This window comes from Topomyia yanbarensis, chromosome 1 (genome assembly GCF_030247195.1).
Source record: "Topomyia yanbarensis strain Yona2022 chromosome 1, ASM3024719v1, whole genome shotgun sequence".
Taxonomy (NCBI): domain Eukaryota; kingdom Metazoa; phylum Arthropoda; class Insecta; order Diptera; family Culicidae; genus Topomyia; species Topomyia yanbarensis.
The window spans coordinates 166,235,385-166,250,494 of NC_080670.1; the positions used below are offsets into that span (position 1 = coordinate 166,235,385).

A 15,110-nucleotide genomic window follows, 5' to 3' on the forward strand; every position below is an offset into this window, starting at 1 on the left:
TTAGCAGTATTTGCGTTGTGGGAAGCGGAGCAGAAGCTATAAGTGCGCGTGTCAGCTGCGGCGGAAGCAAATGAGCGCGCAGTATACATATGTAAAGTTTTTACTGATGAGGACTAAATTGAATCTGAAACTTAGGGGGTGGGCGTAGCGTAGTTGGTAAATCGATTGCCTTGTACGCAGCGCACCTGGGTTCGAATCCCGACCCCGCACATAGGGTTAGAGATTTTTCTAACCCAAAGAGGCGGATGACCTTAAGGTTAAAACCTCTATAATTGAAATAAAAAAAATCCGAAACTTTTGTGGCTATCAATATCATGTCAATGTGGTAATATGTAAATTCTCTCTAGGGAGCTAAATTAGGGCAAACTCTCGAATGCATGCAACAAGTGCACATACCTACTTAAAGTTAAGTCGGGATTTTTGGTGTTTCGGATATCAGTTCCGACCATTTTCTTCAATCGTACAAGCAAATTGTGTATCGTTTTTCGATTTAGTGTCTAATTAGCGGCCCTGTTTGCTATTAGCTACTACGAAACACAAAAATCCTTACTAAACTTTAAGTAGGTATGTGCACCTGTTGCATAAATTCGAGGGTTTACCCTAATTTAGCTTCCTAGGGAGAATCAAAGGTACAAACCGCGTTTCCGCAATCGCGTGTAGCTTCGAAAATATTTATCCTGACAGTGCTTTAAAATGAAAATATTCAAAAACAGAAAGATGACGAATTATGTATTAGAGAAATAACATTACCCCAGTACACCCACACAACTTTCCTTGCTACGTTCCTGCTCACACTATTCAATCAGATTCTCGTAACATTTCCCTTTCTGATATTTTTGCTCGATACTCGATGACGGCGGTGGGCAGGAAGCGCTCAGTTCTACCCCAAACTATGCTAATCGATGATTTTAATATTCTCTACTGACAATCCATTTCTGTTCTATCACGCAGAGACGGGACTAGCTGGAAAAGGTTCGCACAGCAAAGATGCCACTGTGATCTGAGCCGCTGTTGAGAACGGTAGTGAAGCGGACCCGATCGCAAAAACATCTATAACACTAAAGTTAAGAACTCAACTTCAGCAGCCGATAGTGAAATATGATAAAAATTCAACACCTGTGCCGAGCATGCTTCCTGTATATACTACTGATTAGCCTGACGGCGATGACGTCGACAATGGCCACAGCCTACCGGGTGGGAGTGGGACGTTCCGACTGTACCGGGCCGCCAGTGGAGATTACCTTTGTAAGTATATTTACGCACCGATGGCATCGACACAATCATTTTTTTTTCTTTTTCCTTTATAGATGGGTTATGCGCAATTGTCCCAACGCGGGGCCGGTATCCATTTGCGTCAGTACTCGAGGGCGTTCATTTTCGAGGAATCCGGTAAACGAGCAGTCTTTGTAAGCGTGGACGCAGGTATGATGGGACACGCGGTGAAACGCGATGTCCTGGCCGTGCTGCAGAAGAAGTATGGAGATATGTACAATGTGAACAATGTGGCCATCAGTGGGTCCCATACCCATAGCACCCCGGGTGGCTTTCTGATGTATCTGCTGTACGACATGACTTCGCTTGGATTCGTCTCGGAGACGTTTAATGCTTTGGTACGGGGCATAGCGCAGAGTATCATCAGAGCGCATAATAACATGATCGATGCGAAGATTTACGTTTCGGAGATTGATGTTCAGGACGCGAACATCAACCGCAGTCCTAGCGCGTATGAGAATAATCCGGAAGAAGAGAAGGCACAGTATAAGGATAATGTCGATAAGCGAATGGTACAGATGCGGATGGTAAATAAGAACAATGTGGTGTTCGGGGCTATCAACTGGTTTGCGGTTCATCCTACTTCGATGAACAATACCAACCGGTTCGTGTCCAGCGATAATGTGGGCTATGCTTCCGTTCTGTTGGAACAAGAACGAAATAAGGGCAGCTTGGTGGGTAAGGGTGAATTTGTAGGTGTGTTCGCATCGAGCAATCTCGGAGACGTTTCGCCTAACATCATGGGACCGAAGTGTGAGAAAACTGGACTGCCATGCGATGTTCTGACGTCATCCTGTCCGTCTGGAGCTGGAGCCTGTTTCGCATCCGGCCCTGGAAAGGACATGTACGAGAGCACCAAGATAATAGCGACTCGGCTGTACAATGCAGCATCGGTAAGTACGATGGACATAATAACTGGAATGGTGAGGAACATTAGAGCAATTACGGTTAGTGTGTTATGTTAATCTTGGCATAAATCGTGAAAGGTATCTCACGTCAGTTTATCAAAAAATACGTCATGATTATGGTGAGAATATTCGAACTCGAATTGAAATATGTTTAGAGTTATTACTAACAGGGATTTTGCCCCAAAGAATTCAAACGTCGTTGATCGTAATTAATTATCGTTTTCAGTTCATTAGAAAATTGTTGTGCTCTCGAAATAATCTCATTTTCTGGCGACACAACTTCGGATAAGAAGCTCAACCCAATTTCTAAGACTCAAGTATTTAAGCATATACCTAGTTCTATATTAATTGTAATATATGCGTACAGAGGTACAGTTACAAAGTAAGGGCTTGTCAGATTTCATCTCCCCTTGCTAACACATGCAAGTTCTTATCAACTGCTTTTACTATTCATGTACTGCATAAACCCTCATTGCTGTACATACTAATTGGTTCTTTTCCTACGTCCCTTCAACAGAAACTGCTAGCTCAATCCGGCGGACGCCAGGTGACCGGACCGGTGGGCTTTGTTCACCAGTTTATCGACATGACGCGGGCCGAGGCAATGTATTACAACCCTAAAACGCGAGTATTCGAATTGGTCCGTGGTTGCGTTCCGGCTATGGGTTACAGCTTTGCCGCCGGTACCACCGATGGACCGGGTGCTTTCGATTTCCAGCAGGGTACCATCACGGACAATGCTCTGTGGAACGCGGTTCGGGATTTTATTGCCGAGCCTACGAACGATGACAAGGAGTGTCAGGCTCCGAAACCGATTCTGTTGGCAACGGGGCGGGCAACGTTCCCCTATGACTGGCAGCCAAAGATAGTACCGACGCAGATCTTACTGATAGGGGATTTTGCTATTGCGGCCGTGCCGGGAGAATTTACCACAATGTCCGGCAGACGGATGAGAAACGAAATTTCACGAGCTTCCGTAGCTGCCGGTGGAAACGAACTGCAGGTCGTCGTGGCTGGTTTGTCGAATATGTACTCGAGTTACATAGCGACACCGGAGGAGTACGAAATTCAACGATACGAAGGGGCATCAACTCTGTTCGGACCGCATACCTTGACGATTTATCTTCAGCAGTACAAGAAAATGATTAAATCTTTGGTGAAAAACGAGCCGTTAGATGCTGGACCTACGCCACCCTATCAGGATGACAAGCAGATATCTCTGATGACGGGGGTTATATTTGATGGTCATCCCATTGGACGGGAATTTGGAAGCGTGAAAGTTCAACCGCTCAACACTTACGAACGTGGGGACACGGTTTATACGACTTTTATTACCGGGAATCCACGGAATAATTTAATGCACGATAAAACATTCTTCACAGTCGAACAGAAACAAATCGACGGCAATTGGACAGTTATTGCCACTGATGCCAACTGGGAAACAAAGTAAGATTCTTTCCAAATTCTTAGCAACAAATTTTTCTAGCAATTTTTCACCAATTTTAGATTCAAATGGGAACGACAGTCGACGATCCTGGGCTTCAGTGACATCGAGTTCATGTGGGAAATCGGACCGGATGTAAAGTTGGGAACCTATCGAATTCGACATTTCGGTTACTACCGATACATACTGGGAGGAGTGTATCCGTACACCGGATCGACAAAGACTTTCATCGTAGAGTGATGAACCGGCGATCGTCACCGCGTAAATGGAAACATTTGAATGTGATAAATTTGTAGAAGCATGCCACGATGGTGGAGAGAGATTTGCTGAGTGAAGTGACGTTCATTTGTGAAACGATTAGGTTAAGGTAAAGCTACAAATTGGAACCAAAAAGCCTAGTCAATAAATGATATCTGTAGATTGGGTAAGCATAGATTAGCTATGGTACATTTTACATAAAAATAGTCTATGTTACTGTTCTTATTATTTAATATAAAGAGAAACATCCCTTGGCTCAGAGCTGCATACGATTATAATTTATATGTTCTTTTAACCCTCCGGAAGTCGCGCAAATGACCCGGTGAACGAGCAGCCGCTGGTGCGCTAACACAATTTCGCTAGGTTTTCATAGCAACTTGCACTTAAGTTCACTAGCGCGACTTCCGTAAGGTTAATAGTATTTTAAAATCCGGCAGCCTGAAGAGCTAGTAGTCAATGCACACCAATTGACAGTTTCATAGAGCAAACGAGCACTACATTCCGTAGTAGATGAAGTCAATATTCTGTTTGGGCAGACTTCACAGCTGCCTCTTGTCTTCTTCTTCTAGCTCAAGTTATTTTCCGACGGTCTAATCCCGCTACGAGGCCAAACACCAACGTTAGAAAGGTGACCGACTTCCACTATCTGGACTAGATATCGACCCATCAAACTCATGGGCCGAGGACCAACGGCTATATATATTTCCTTTCTGAAGGGAAGCGTGATCTCAGATTTTTCTCAGCTCAGAAAAATCTCAACGACCTCGGCTGGGATTGAGCCCAGACCAACTGGGGTAAGTGGCGGTCACGCATACCACTCGCAACCACCGGCGTCGTCGGTTGACTCTCAAAGGTCAACTAGAATTCTCCGTGATTGAGGGAACGTCAAAGCTCGGTTTGAAAAATCTTGCAAACTATGGTTTACTTTCAAAAGCAAAACGAGTCTATGTTGTTCTAAAAATTTAGAAACTTTTCAAACTGGGCCTGTGTGACTAGAATAAATTAACTTAAAATACACGTTTTTTATGACGTTGAGATGATGGGGCTCGAGCGTACGACGAACGACTTATATATGAGACCAGTGCTTTTGCTCTCTGAACCGCCAGACCATCGTCAGGGGCGTCATAGAACGTCATAAAGTAAAACTGCATTAAAACGAATCCGGTCTAAAATTGGTCAAACATGATTAAGTGGTCGCTGATTATGTTTTTATATAAAGGAACGAACTGTATTTCTTTTTAATGCTCATTCACTACCATCAAATATAAAAACAATCATGTGATTTTCCATTGCGAATTATCGGGCTTTACGTTTTACACCTTTAATCAGATTTTATACCGCTATTGTGTCCATTATTTTTTTGTTTTTTTTAATTCCTCGACTTTTCGGTCTTTTAAATCAGAACGGGTATTTTATACTGCTTGACGTTTCGGCCTCTGGTTTTGGCCTTTTTTCAACGCAAATATGTTATCGTTCTACGTCCGTACGTCGTTTATCGACGTTGGGAAAATCCTTAAATTTTGCCTCATATGCAACGGTTTGGCGAGTAAAACAAGTTAGTTTATACATCAACCTTTTTACCACTGTGCACTATTCAACGACTCTTGAAAAAGGCCAAAACCAGAGGCCGAAACGTAGGGTAGTTGATCTCAGGAGTGGCAAAAACGAGTTATAACCTAAGGACAGATCACTCTAGAAATCTCGATAAACAAAAGCCAAATGTCAAAATTCACTTTGAGGAGAAATTCTGGAGAAATCGTTATTACCCAAGCACGGTGCATAGCAGTCAACGAAAGAGAAAACTTTTCTTTTTTAATTGCTATCAACGACTGTGCTGGATGATTAACGGTTAGTCTGTAATCTACCCGCGAAACGAATTTTAACAGTTGGCTTTTGAGCCCTAATCATATGTTTGTCGAGAAATGTATAAAGGGTCGATTTCTTCACCCTCGCTTAGCGCTTAAGCAAGGTTTTTACTGGTGAACCTGGTTTAACAGTTAAGCGAAGGTGAAGAAATTGGCCCTAACAAATTTGCATCAAATTTGAAAAGATGCATTTCATTTCCATTTTTGCTTCAATTTTGCACTCCCTCGTAGAACAATGTGTTTAACAAACGCCTTACGCTGAAATGCATATAATTTCGTTGATTTAAAAAAATGCATAACAAGTATACTGCCTCTAGGGTATAATACTCATTTAAAAACGAGGCAAAATCGTTTCTAAGCGCCGAATCGCCAGGAGGATCCGTTAATGATTGTTCTTAAACAATCGTTACGTACTACAAAACCAAGACGGATACAGGTGTGCACATTTTTTCTGTGCGTGAGTGCGGTTGTCATTTTTCATTGATGAAGCGGAAAAAACAAGAGGATATGAAGAAGAAAAGCTCAAACAAGTGACGTAGTGGGTCTTTCTGTTGCCATAAGTTTTGTTTCGGTTCGGTCAACGTTAATTTTATCGGTTTTTTCGAGGTTAAAGGTGTTCCTAAGTGCTCTAGTCGGTAGGTCCGAGGTGAAGCTCGGCCTTTTTTCACTTTTCATCGTGCGCCAAAGAATCAGGATGCTCGTTCGGATGTTTATGTTCACTTCAAGGGTCCCGCCCGCCATGCTTATTTTTGCAAGTATAGAACTAATACACTCAAAAGTGTCAAATGCTCCCACCTTTCTCTCATATTGCTACAAAACAGTGAATTGATGATACTCTTTTTAATTAGAATATTATTTTTCAACTAGAAGGTGCTCAAGTCCAAGAGAATATTTCGATTCTGGAACCAATGACAAAATTCCGCGTGAAATTCCACTTGGATTTCCACGTAGAATTGCGAGTGAAATTCCACGTGAAATCCCGTTTGAAATTTGAGGTAAAATTCCGCGTGAAATTCTTCGTAGAATTCAGTGTGAAATTTCGCGTTAAATTTCATTTGAAATTCCATGCGAAATACCAAAAGAAATTATAACTACTAGAGGTCGCTGCTAACACTGATAATTTATTATCTCGCTCTTACATATGCTAGGCCCATTAGTTTGACACATATTGCCCCGGGTACATACATGTCAAACTAATGGGATACAATATGCTAGAGCGAGACCCCATGTTTCAGTCCGTGAATACATGGAGACTGTAGCGCTTTGCTCCCTCTAGTAGTTATAATCTCTTTTGAAATACCACGTTGAATTCAATTTGCAATTTCAAGTATAATTCCACATGAAGTTCTGCGCAGAAATCCACGAAAATTCCATGTAAAATTACTGGTTATTACACGTAAAATGCCGCATGAAATTTCACGTGAAATTACACATAAAATTCCACCTGAAAGTTAACTTATATTTCTACGTTAAATGGCCGATGAAGTTCCACGAAACTCCGCGTGGAATTCCACCTGAAATTACAGGTGAAACTCCACGTGATGTTCCACGTTTAATTCTGCATTTCCATACGACATTCCACATGAAATTCTACTTGTCATTTAAAGTGAAACTCCACGCGAATTCCATCTAAGCATGAAATTTCACCTGAAATTGCGCGTGAAATTACGGAGCAAATCCCACTTGAAAATTCATGTGCCATTTCCCGTGAAATTTCGCGTTGAATTACATGTAAAATTTTACATCGGATTCTGCCTGGAATTCCGCATGAAACACCGTGTTGAGTTTCGCTTGAAATTTCAAGTGGAATTTCACGTGAAATTTTGTGCGGAATTTTACGTGGAGTATAACGAGGAGTTTAATAAGGAAGTTCACGTAAAATTTCATACGTTATTTCGCGTGGGGTTTCGTACAGTATTTCAGATGAGGTTTTGTCTGAAATTTCAAACAGAACTGCAAGTGGATTTTCGTGTGCAGTTTCAAGTAGAATTTCACGTGACATTTCATGTGCTACACGCGGTATTTTCTCTGTAATTTCACGTGGGATTTTGGTTGGAATTTCAGGTGACATTTCACTCGGAATTTCAAGGGGAATTTCACGCAGAATATCACATGGTATTTCACTCGCAATTTCACGCGAAATTTCTCGTGGAATTTCGAATGGAAATTCAAGTTAAATCACATGTAGATTTTTTCGTGGAATTTCACGTAAAATCTTACGTGGAAATCAACGTTAAATTTCACGCGGAATTTCACTCGTAATTTCCCACGGAATTTTACGTGAAATTTCATCGCGAAGAAATTACGTGAAATTTTATCATGTTTCATCTGCAATTTTATGTGGGATTTCACACGTTAATTCACATGGAATTTCACGCGGAATTTCATGCCAAATTTAACGCAGCGCATTTCAAGCAGAATCTTACGGAAAATTTTACTCGCATGTCGGAATTTAGATCGCAATTCTATGTGAAATTTCTGGTCGAAGTCCGCGTGAAATTCCACATGAAATCAAGGATGAAATTCTGCTTGAAATCCCACGTGAAATTACACTTCAAGTTGTAAAATTCCGTGTGAAACTTTGTATAAAATTCCACGTGAAACTAGGTACGAAATTTCACATGAAATCAAACGTAAAATGCGCGTGGAATTTCACGTGACATTCTACCTGAGCTGTCGGATGAAATTCCGAGTGAAATTTCACGTGAAATTCCGCTTCAATTACCGCACAAAAAGCCACGTAAAATTTCAATTAAAATACCAAGTGATTTTCTTGTGGAATTTCACGTGAAATCGTGGATGAAATTCTGCGTGAAATTTCCCATAAAATGCAGTATGAAATTCCACGTAGAAATTGAAAATGTAAAGTTCCGCGTGAAACGCGACGTGAAATTTCACGTGAAACTAGGCGCGAGATTTCATATGAAATTTCACGTAATATGCGCGTGCAATTGCACGTGAAATGCCACGTCAAATGTCGGATGAAACTCCGCGTGGAATTTTGCGAGATGTTTCACCTGAATTTCCGCTTCAATTTTCACATGGAATGCCACGTGAAATATCAAGTAAAATACCATGTGAAATTCTACGCGAATTCCGCGTGAAATTCTGTGTGAAATTACGTGTGCAACTTTACGTGAATTTTCGCGTAGAACTCAGCGCAAAATGCTATGTAAAATTCCACGTCGAATGACGCGTGCAATTACGGATGAAATTCTGCGTAAAATTTCAAGTGAAATTGTGTGTTAAGTTTCACGTGAAATTTTACTCGAAAAAAGTGAAATTTACATGAAATTCCACGTGAAGTAGCGGATGAAATTCCGGATGAAAATCAACGTAAAACTCCGCGCGAAAATTTCACTTGAAATTACAAATGAAATTCAGCGTGAATTTTCACATAAAATTCCACTTGAAACTCCACACGAAATGCCACGGGAAATTTCCAGTTAAATTTCGCGTGAGATTTCACGTGAAATTGCACGTTAAATTCCGCGTAAAATTGTGTCTTAAATTCCGCGTGACATTTTACTTGAAATTCCGCCTGAATTTTCACGCAAAATTCCACGTAGAGTAGAGGATGAAATTCCGTGTGAAATTCCGCGTGAAGCTTTCCGCGAAACTCCGCGCAAAATATTGTGTGAAACCCTGCGCGAAATTCCGCGTCAAACTCCGCGTTAAATTCGAGTGAAACTCCGTGTGAAATTCCACACGTGAAATTTGACGTAAAATTATTCGTGAAATTCCGCGTGAAAATCAACCTGAATTTTATTAATTCAGGCTTTTACTTTGAATTCGAAGCGGTGCATCAATCGATTGCAATTAATGTAGGCTATTGTTCAAAAAAAAAATTCTTTAAAATTCATTGAAAATAATGGGAGAATATCAAAGCGCTACGAAGAAATTAATGCAATTACCTTTGAATTCAACGCAATGACATATTTCCAATATTTCCAATGCTGTGATAACCAGTTCATAAAAAAATAAACATTAAACATTTTCAAATAGAAATAAGTGGTCGGACACACAAATAATGGCGGTTTTGATGATTTAAGGTGCGATTTTCAATAATCCGGAAAGAGCACTTAACGAAATTCAAAATTTCTTTTTGTGAATACCTTAAGAAACATGTGTACCCAGTAATGCTTAGATGGAAAATAAATCGAAATGCTGGCTGGTTGTAGTTCGTCTTCCGGCTCCAGTGACACTACTGATACTAGTTAGAATCGGCTGTTCCTGGTGCTGGAATACTAACTAAAACCAGTCAGAATTCCGGTTCATTCCCGGCTGAACTTTACTAAGTATTATCGTTACAGTTGAAACCTGGAAAATCCAATCAGCGACAATCGTTTTTCCTCTTGTTTAGTGCCAATCCATGATGTCGGAAGTAGTGCGCATCATTGTGCGAATACACTACTGCCCTACTTCCGACATGATTCCATTGTTTAGAACCAGAGAAAATACGATCGTCGCTGGTTGGATTTTCCAGTTTTCAACTGCAACCAGAATATTAGGGTACTGCAATTGTAGCCCTGCCATTTGAGCTAATGCGTTGAACAAAGATGGCAGACGCTGCTTTAACCAACGACTTCAAATGGGTTGGGTGATAATAGAAACATGGTAAAAATAGGCTCATCACCTTAGCTGGACCATTTTAAATCTTTAAGCAATTTCTGAAAATCCCCACCATTGCTCAGTTCTATGCTTGCCATTAGGGTAGGCCAATTGAGAATGAACATTAAATTTGCTCGCAAGAACAGTTCGACGTAATTCAGAAGGCTACATCTCAAAATTATTCAACAGACCAAGGTATCTTAATCCCCCAATAGAGGCGATCGTCATTGGATGGATAGTCGGTTGTCGTTAAAACGATCTTATTGCAGGGTAGCGGCAGATGTAAAAACGCATACATTGCGCCTAGAGGCAGGCTAACCAAACAAATTTATCGGCCTCGTGTATACTCCTCAATGTAGACATGTCTTCTAACAGTTTGATGATTGCATAAAAGTGACAGCTCACAGCCGATTTTCAGTTCATCGCTGATCATCACTAATTTGTGGAGACGTGGAGGGAAAATGGTCCTTCGGTAGTTATTTTGCGGTAAAAAGAAAACTCTCTGACAAGGCTATGGCGATGTACAGGCTTTTAAGTAGCCAACATATGATGGCCCATTCTTTTACATTGGGTTGTTTTGATTTCTACAAAGGCAAATGTTGGCTAAAAAAATGGCCGCCTAGCAAAACCCTCGGAAAAAACAAACAAATTTTAAGTAAGAGGTAGACTTCCGGAGGAATTTTAAATATGTCGACATGTTTAGGAAAATTTTCTTTTCTTTCAAGAGTTTAATGTGGTGGATCAATTTTGTGACCGATCAGCGTTGATTGTTCCTTTGACGTTCCGTTATTGTTGGATGATAGTAGTCTTATTCTGCTTTGGACTAGTATTATCACTAGTTGATATATTCACTGCACGTATTGTATGACATCTGCCACGGAGGAGTAACGCAAAAAAGTGATAGAACGGACTTTTATACAAATATTTATTGTAAATTCAACATTCAACTACTGTGCTCATTTTGTAATTTTACATTTTTCTACCATTCCTTTTGTTCCTCAAAGAAGACTTACTACTTCTATCTGCTTGGTACGTAGGTACATGAAACAAGTTCAATACAGCTAATGGAATTTTCCGCATCGCTGGAATATTTTCAACTAACAAATTTTGTCGATTCTTACACAGATCTCGCATAAATTATCCTATACGTAAATTAGCTACTAAACAATTAAAGAGAGAAAGAGAGTACGTTTATTCCTACAATCAAAAGTATTTGAGCGATTGGTTCTGCATTGGCAAATGGGGTAAATCTAGTTCATTTGCAGTTGAAAACAAAGATATCTCGCCGAAATAAAATCAGTCTAGAAGAGCCCCCTTAAAACTCGTAGCATCAGTAGGGCCGCCAAACGCTGCTCGGATCGCCTGTTACCGTTTCCTCGCGGCTCTCCTGTGGATCACTAACAACATCACCAGGATGTTGCTGCTGTTGTGCTTGTTGACTGCCGTCGTGGCTCATCAGGCTGCTGTTGTCGTGGGTGCCGATACCGATTTCGACGGCCGACGCCGAGGGTCGCGTACCCCCGGTCGAAATTGGATTGATCGTAAATCCGTTCTCTGAACCTCCAAGGTACTGTTCGAGTTTTTCACTGCCGGTGCCATGCAGGTGTACATGGATTTGGTTCTGATTGACTGTGCTGAACATTTGTGGGCAAAGGACCATGGCCGGTGCTGTTGAAGGATACTGTGGTTGCGGTGGGGGCAACGGTGGAGGACATGCGGTATTGTACTGATAGCTTCCGTAACCGTTCGCCCATTGGCTGTAGGGACCATAGGAACCGTCCAGATCGGCTGTTTTGGATACATACCCATGGGACATGGCTTGGTGCGGTGTTGAACTGGAAGCCGGTGGGAGACTGTAGTATTCCTGGTAGGTTTGAGCGGTATCTGGAAGTACTGAGTAAGAGAACGATTAGTCGCGGTACAGTTAAATAGTAGATTTGAATCGTTACCTGTTGGAAGATTGTAGTTGGGGTGTTCCGCCATCGGACATGGATCGTATCCGCCGTAGGAAGGCGGCGTCGTTTGAATCGGCGAATAATTGCTAACGTAAGCCGCCGTTGTGGATGAATTCAGCCCATTAGGCCAATCTGTCGCGTTGCTGTAATCTGTGGAGCAAACATCAAACGAAGAGATGCGTTAATGTCAAGCGTGTGAGGTCTAATCAGCGGTGAATTCGAAAAAAAGACAAAAAGCAAAATAAAGATAAATTCTCATAAGCGGCCACTTCCGAGTAGCGGCGGGTGGTAAAATTATAGAGCGATGCTTCAAAGCCTGCGATCGTTTCGCTAATCGGGTTTTAATTTGTCGTTCTTTCTTGTGATACATTTTAGCATGATTTGGAAACATGCCTATTAGCAGGTTCCGACTGTTTAGCAAGAAAGCATCGTGTGGGATTAAATTATGCAAATTGGAAGGAGCCTGACAACTATCACACCCAAAGATGAACGGACAGTTGTTAGTCACACTTGAAGGGGAGAACTGAGGAATTCGTCCGTTTCAAATACACCAAAGTCTTTTTTTGCACGGGGGATGCGTCCCGTGATTTTGAACTTTTAAAATGGACTAGTATAGCAAATGCAATGCAAAATATTTTACACTCAAAATTTTGAAGCCAAAATACTTTTTTTTGGGATCTTCGTCACAACAAAATTAGCTACATTGTCATTTTCAGTCGAATTTCGGATTTGTAACATTTTTTAAAAGAAGAAAACTAGACCTTTCAAACGGTATGCTGTCATATACAGTTTTGTAAAAAATATTGTGCAATTCAGGGACAACAATACCGAAATTGTCATTTTTAACGATTTTTTTCATGTAAATGGTTATCTTCTCATTAAAAGTGCTTTCCTGATAGGCATAAAAAATAATTTTGATACAAAGACGCTCTTGTGCTTTTGAAATGTCAGAAATTGTCAATTTTCAACCGCTTAGTGATTGGCTTTTAGTTAATTAAATACTTTTTCCTGATAAGATGCAGCATTTACCATTTTGTAACATTGACAGACTCCTTCTTTGCATTAAAAATTTCCAAAACTGCATTTTGATTAAAAAAATTTAACTCGCCCAGTTTTTTTAGCGATTGCAGCCCATGCCTTGGTGGATATCGCTCCGTCCCGTGAGACAAACTTTGCAAAACCGGACGAAATGGCGACTGTCTGCCAATTAAACACCGATCATCACGAGGATGACAAAATTTTGCGCATGTGTGTCTCAAAAAGTGTGATGTCCTCTAATTTGTACACTTGCTGTTATGATGTACACTAGGAAAATATGCTATATATGATTAGTGACAATATTTTGAAGTTCCACAGAAACAACCATCCTTTATTGAGTACTTCAGAGTTATTTGCATCTGCTCTCAGAGACCACCAATCCTCCAAACGACCAAACGATTGAATGCATACGTCACGGCTTGATGCTAGTAGAAAGGGAGAAGAATGATCGCATGGTCGTTCTAGGCGAGGATTTGTGAAGAATTTTTTGCCGGCATCGGCGGTAAAACATGATGATGAGTTATGTTCTACCATAGACCATGTGGTAGACTTGGGTGCAACGCCCAACTCCTACTCTGCAGAAAGCAAAGAATTCTTCACATTTCCTTTCGATCATGCCCATATGAGCCTGCCTAGTTCTAGTTTTCCGTTCTAAGTGTATAACTGATTCGCTCTAGAATACCTATCCGTCTTTCAATTTCATGGCTTTCGTTTCTCTTAGTCTCAAATTTGCCGAAAATAGCCAACAAAATCGATACAAGCCTCATTTAATCAGAGATCTCCAGTTGGTTGATAAAAAGAAACATCAGTCCATATCTACTCAGACCAAACAATACGTATTTTCCATGCATATTAAAATCCCCGCTATCAGTTTCTAGCTTATAAAAGTGAACAAGCAAAATTAATATACTTTGTGCAGCGGCACTACCTGGGGGGAACTTGGCCGTAGACCCATTGCTCTATTACCGATGCGATGTGATATCCGAACTGGAATATTATTTGATATCTAAAAATCACCCAATCCTATGAAAACGCAAATTGCGCAACATTATTGATTTTCAACTATTATAATTTGAATTTTGATTAGAAACTCTTCTAAAATTGAAAAATATGATTTTTGGACGCATTGGCAGACTATCCCCATTTGCATTGTAAATATCCAAATCCATTTATTTTCAGCTGTCGTTACTACATGTCTATTAAAAATATTTTTGCATGGTTTCTCGAAATAACATGGATATTTTTCGCACGGTTTTTTTCACGATCGTATAATTAAACCGGTATATCGAAATAAGTGTTTAATACATAAAAGTCGCGTTATTTTGCAAAACCGTGCCAAAAAACATTGCAAAAAACGCGTTCTCAAGTATTAACCCACCGCTCGCGCGATCATGAATCAGTCACGCCCGGAAGTCTATACTATCGATCCTAGCAGCTTACACTCATGCCTTCAGTTGGACCAATAAAAAAATAAGGCTCATAGCCACTAGACAACACGTTTCAGGGTAACATGACCGGGCATTCTAGTGATATGGAAGAACTCACTCTCTTCTAGCATCTAAAGCGTGCACCGAAAATTAAGTAGCAGTTTCACGATCCGCGCACGATCATCCAAGAACATACGCGATTATGCGGATGGACACAAAAATGATTATGGTTATAGAATCGAATTTGTACATGCGTAGCTACATACATGCTAGCACACGCGACATACAAATGCACACGAGATCGAACACGTTAATGTACAAATGCTGGAACC

The 15,110-nt window shown here is 40.8% G+C and overlaps 2 protein-coding genes across 4 annotated transcripts in view; one reads left to right on the plus strand and one right to left on the minus strand.

Annotated features, from left to right (window-relative positions):
- Nucleotides 1–4,088, plus strand: part of LOC131680406 (neutral ceramidase) — a 50,358-nt gene extending 46,270 nt beyond the window's left edge. For all 3 annotated transcript variants that reach the window (XM_058961125.1, XM_058961136.1, XM_058961131.1), the window contains exons 2-5: nucleotides 952–1,245; nucleotides 1,308–2,165; nucleotides 2,698–3,626; nucleotides 3,687–4,088. In XM_058961125.1, coding sequence (XP_058817108.1) covers nucleotides 1,099–1,245; nucleotides 1,308–2,165; nucleotides 2,698–3,626; nucleotides 3,687–3,864 — 2,112 coding nt within the window. In that variant the 5' untranslated portion in view covers nucleotides 952–1,098 and the 3' untranslated portion in view covers nucleotides 3,865–4,088. The remainder of the gene's footprint in view (nucleotides 1–951; nucleotides 1,246–1,307; nucleotides 2,166–2,697; nucleotides 3,627–3,686) is intronic.
- Nucleotides 4,089–11,308: 7,220 nt separating this feature from the next.
- Nucleotides 11,309–15,110, minus strand: part of LOC131680448 (protein lozenge) — a 160,699-nt gene continuing 156,897 nt past the window's right edge. Inside the window, exons 6-7 of the mRNA XM_058961164.1 lie at nucleotides 12,308–12,463; nucleotides 11,309–12,251 (exon numbers count right to left, since the gene is read on the minus strand). Coding sequence (XP_058817147.1) covers nucleotides 11,689–12,251; nucleotides 12,308–12,463 — 719 coding nt within the window. The 3' untranslated portion in view covers nucleotides 11,309–11,688. The remainder of the gene's footprint in view (nucleotides 12,252–12,307; nucleotides 12,464–15,110) is intronic.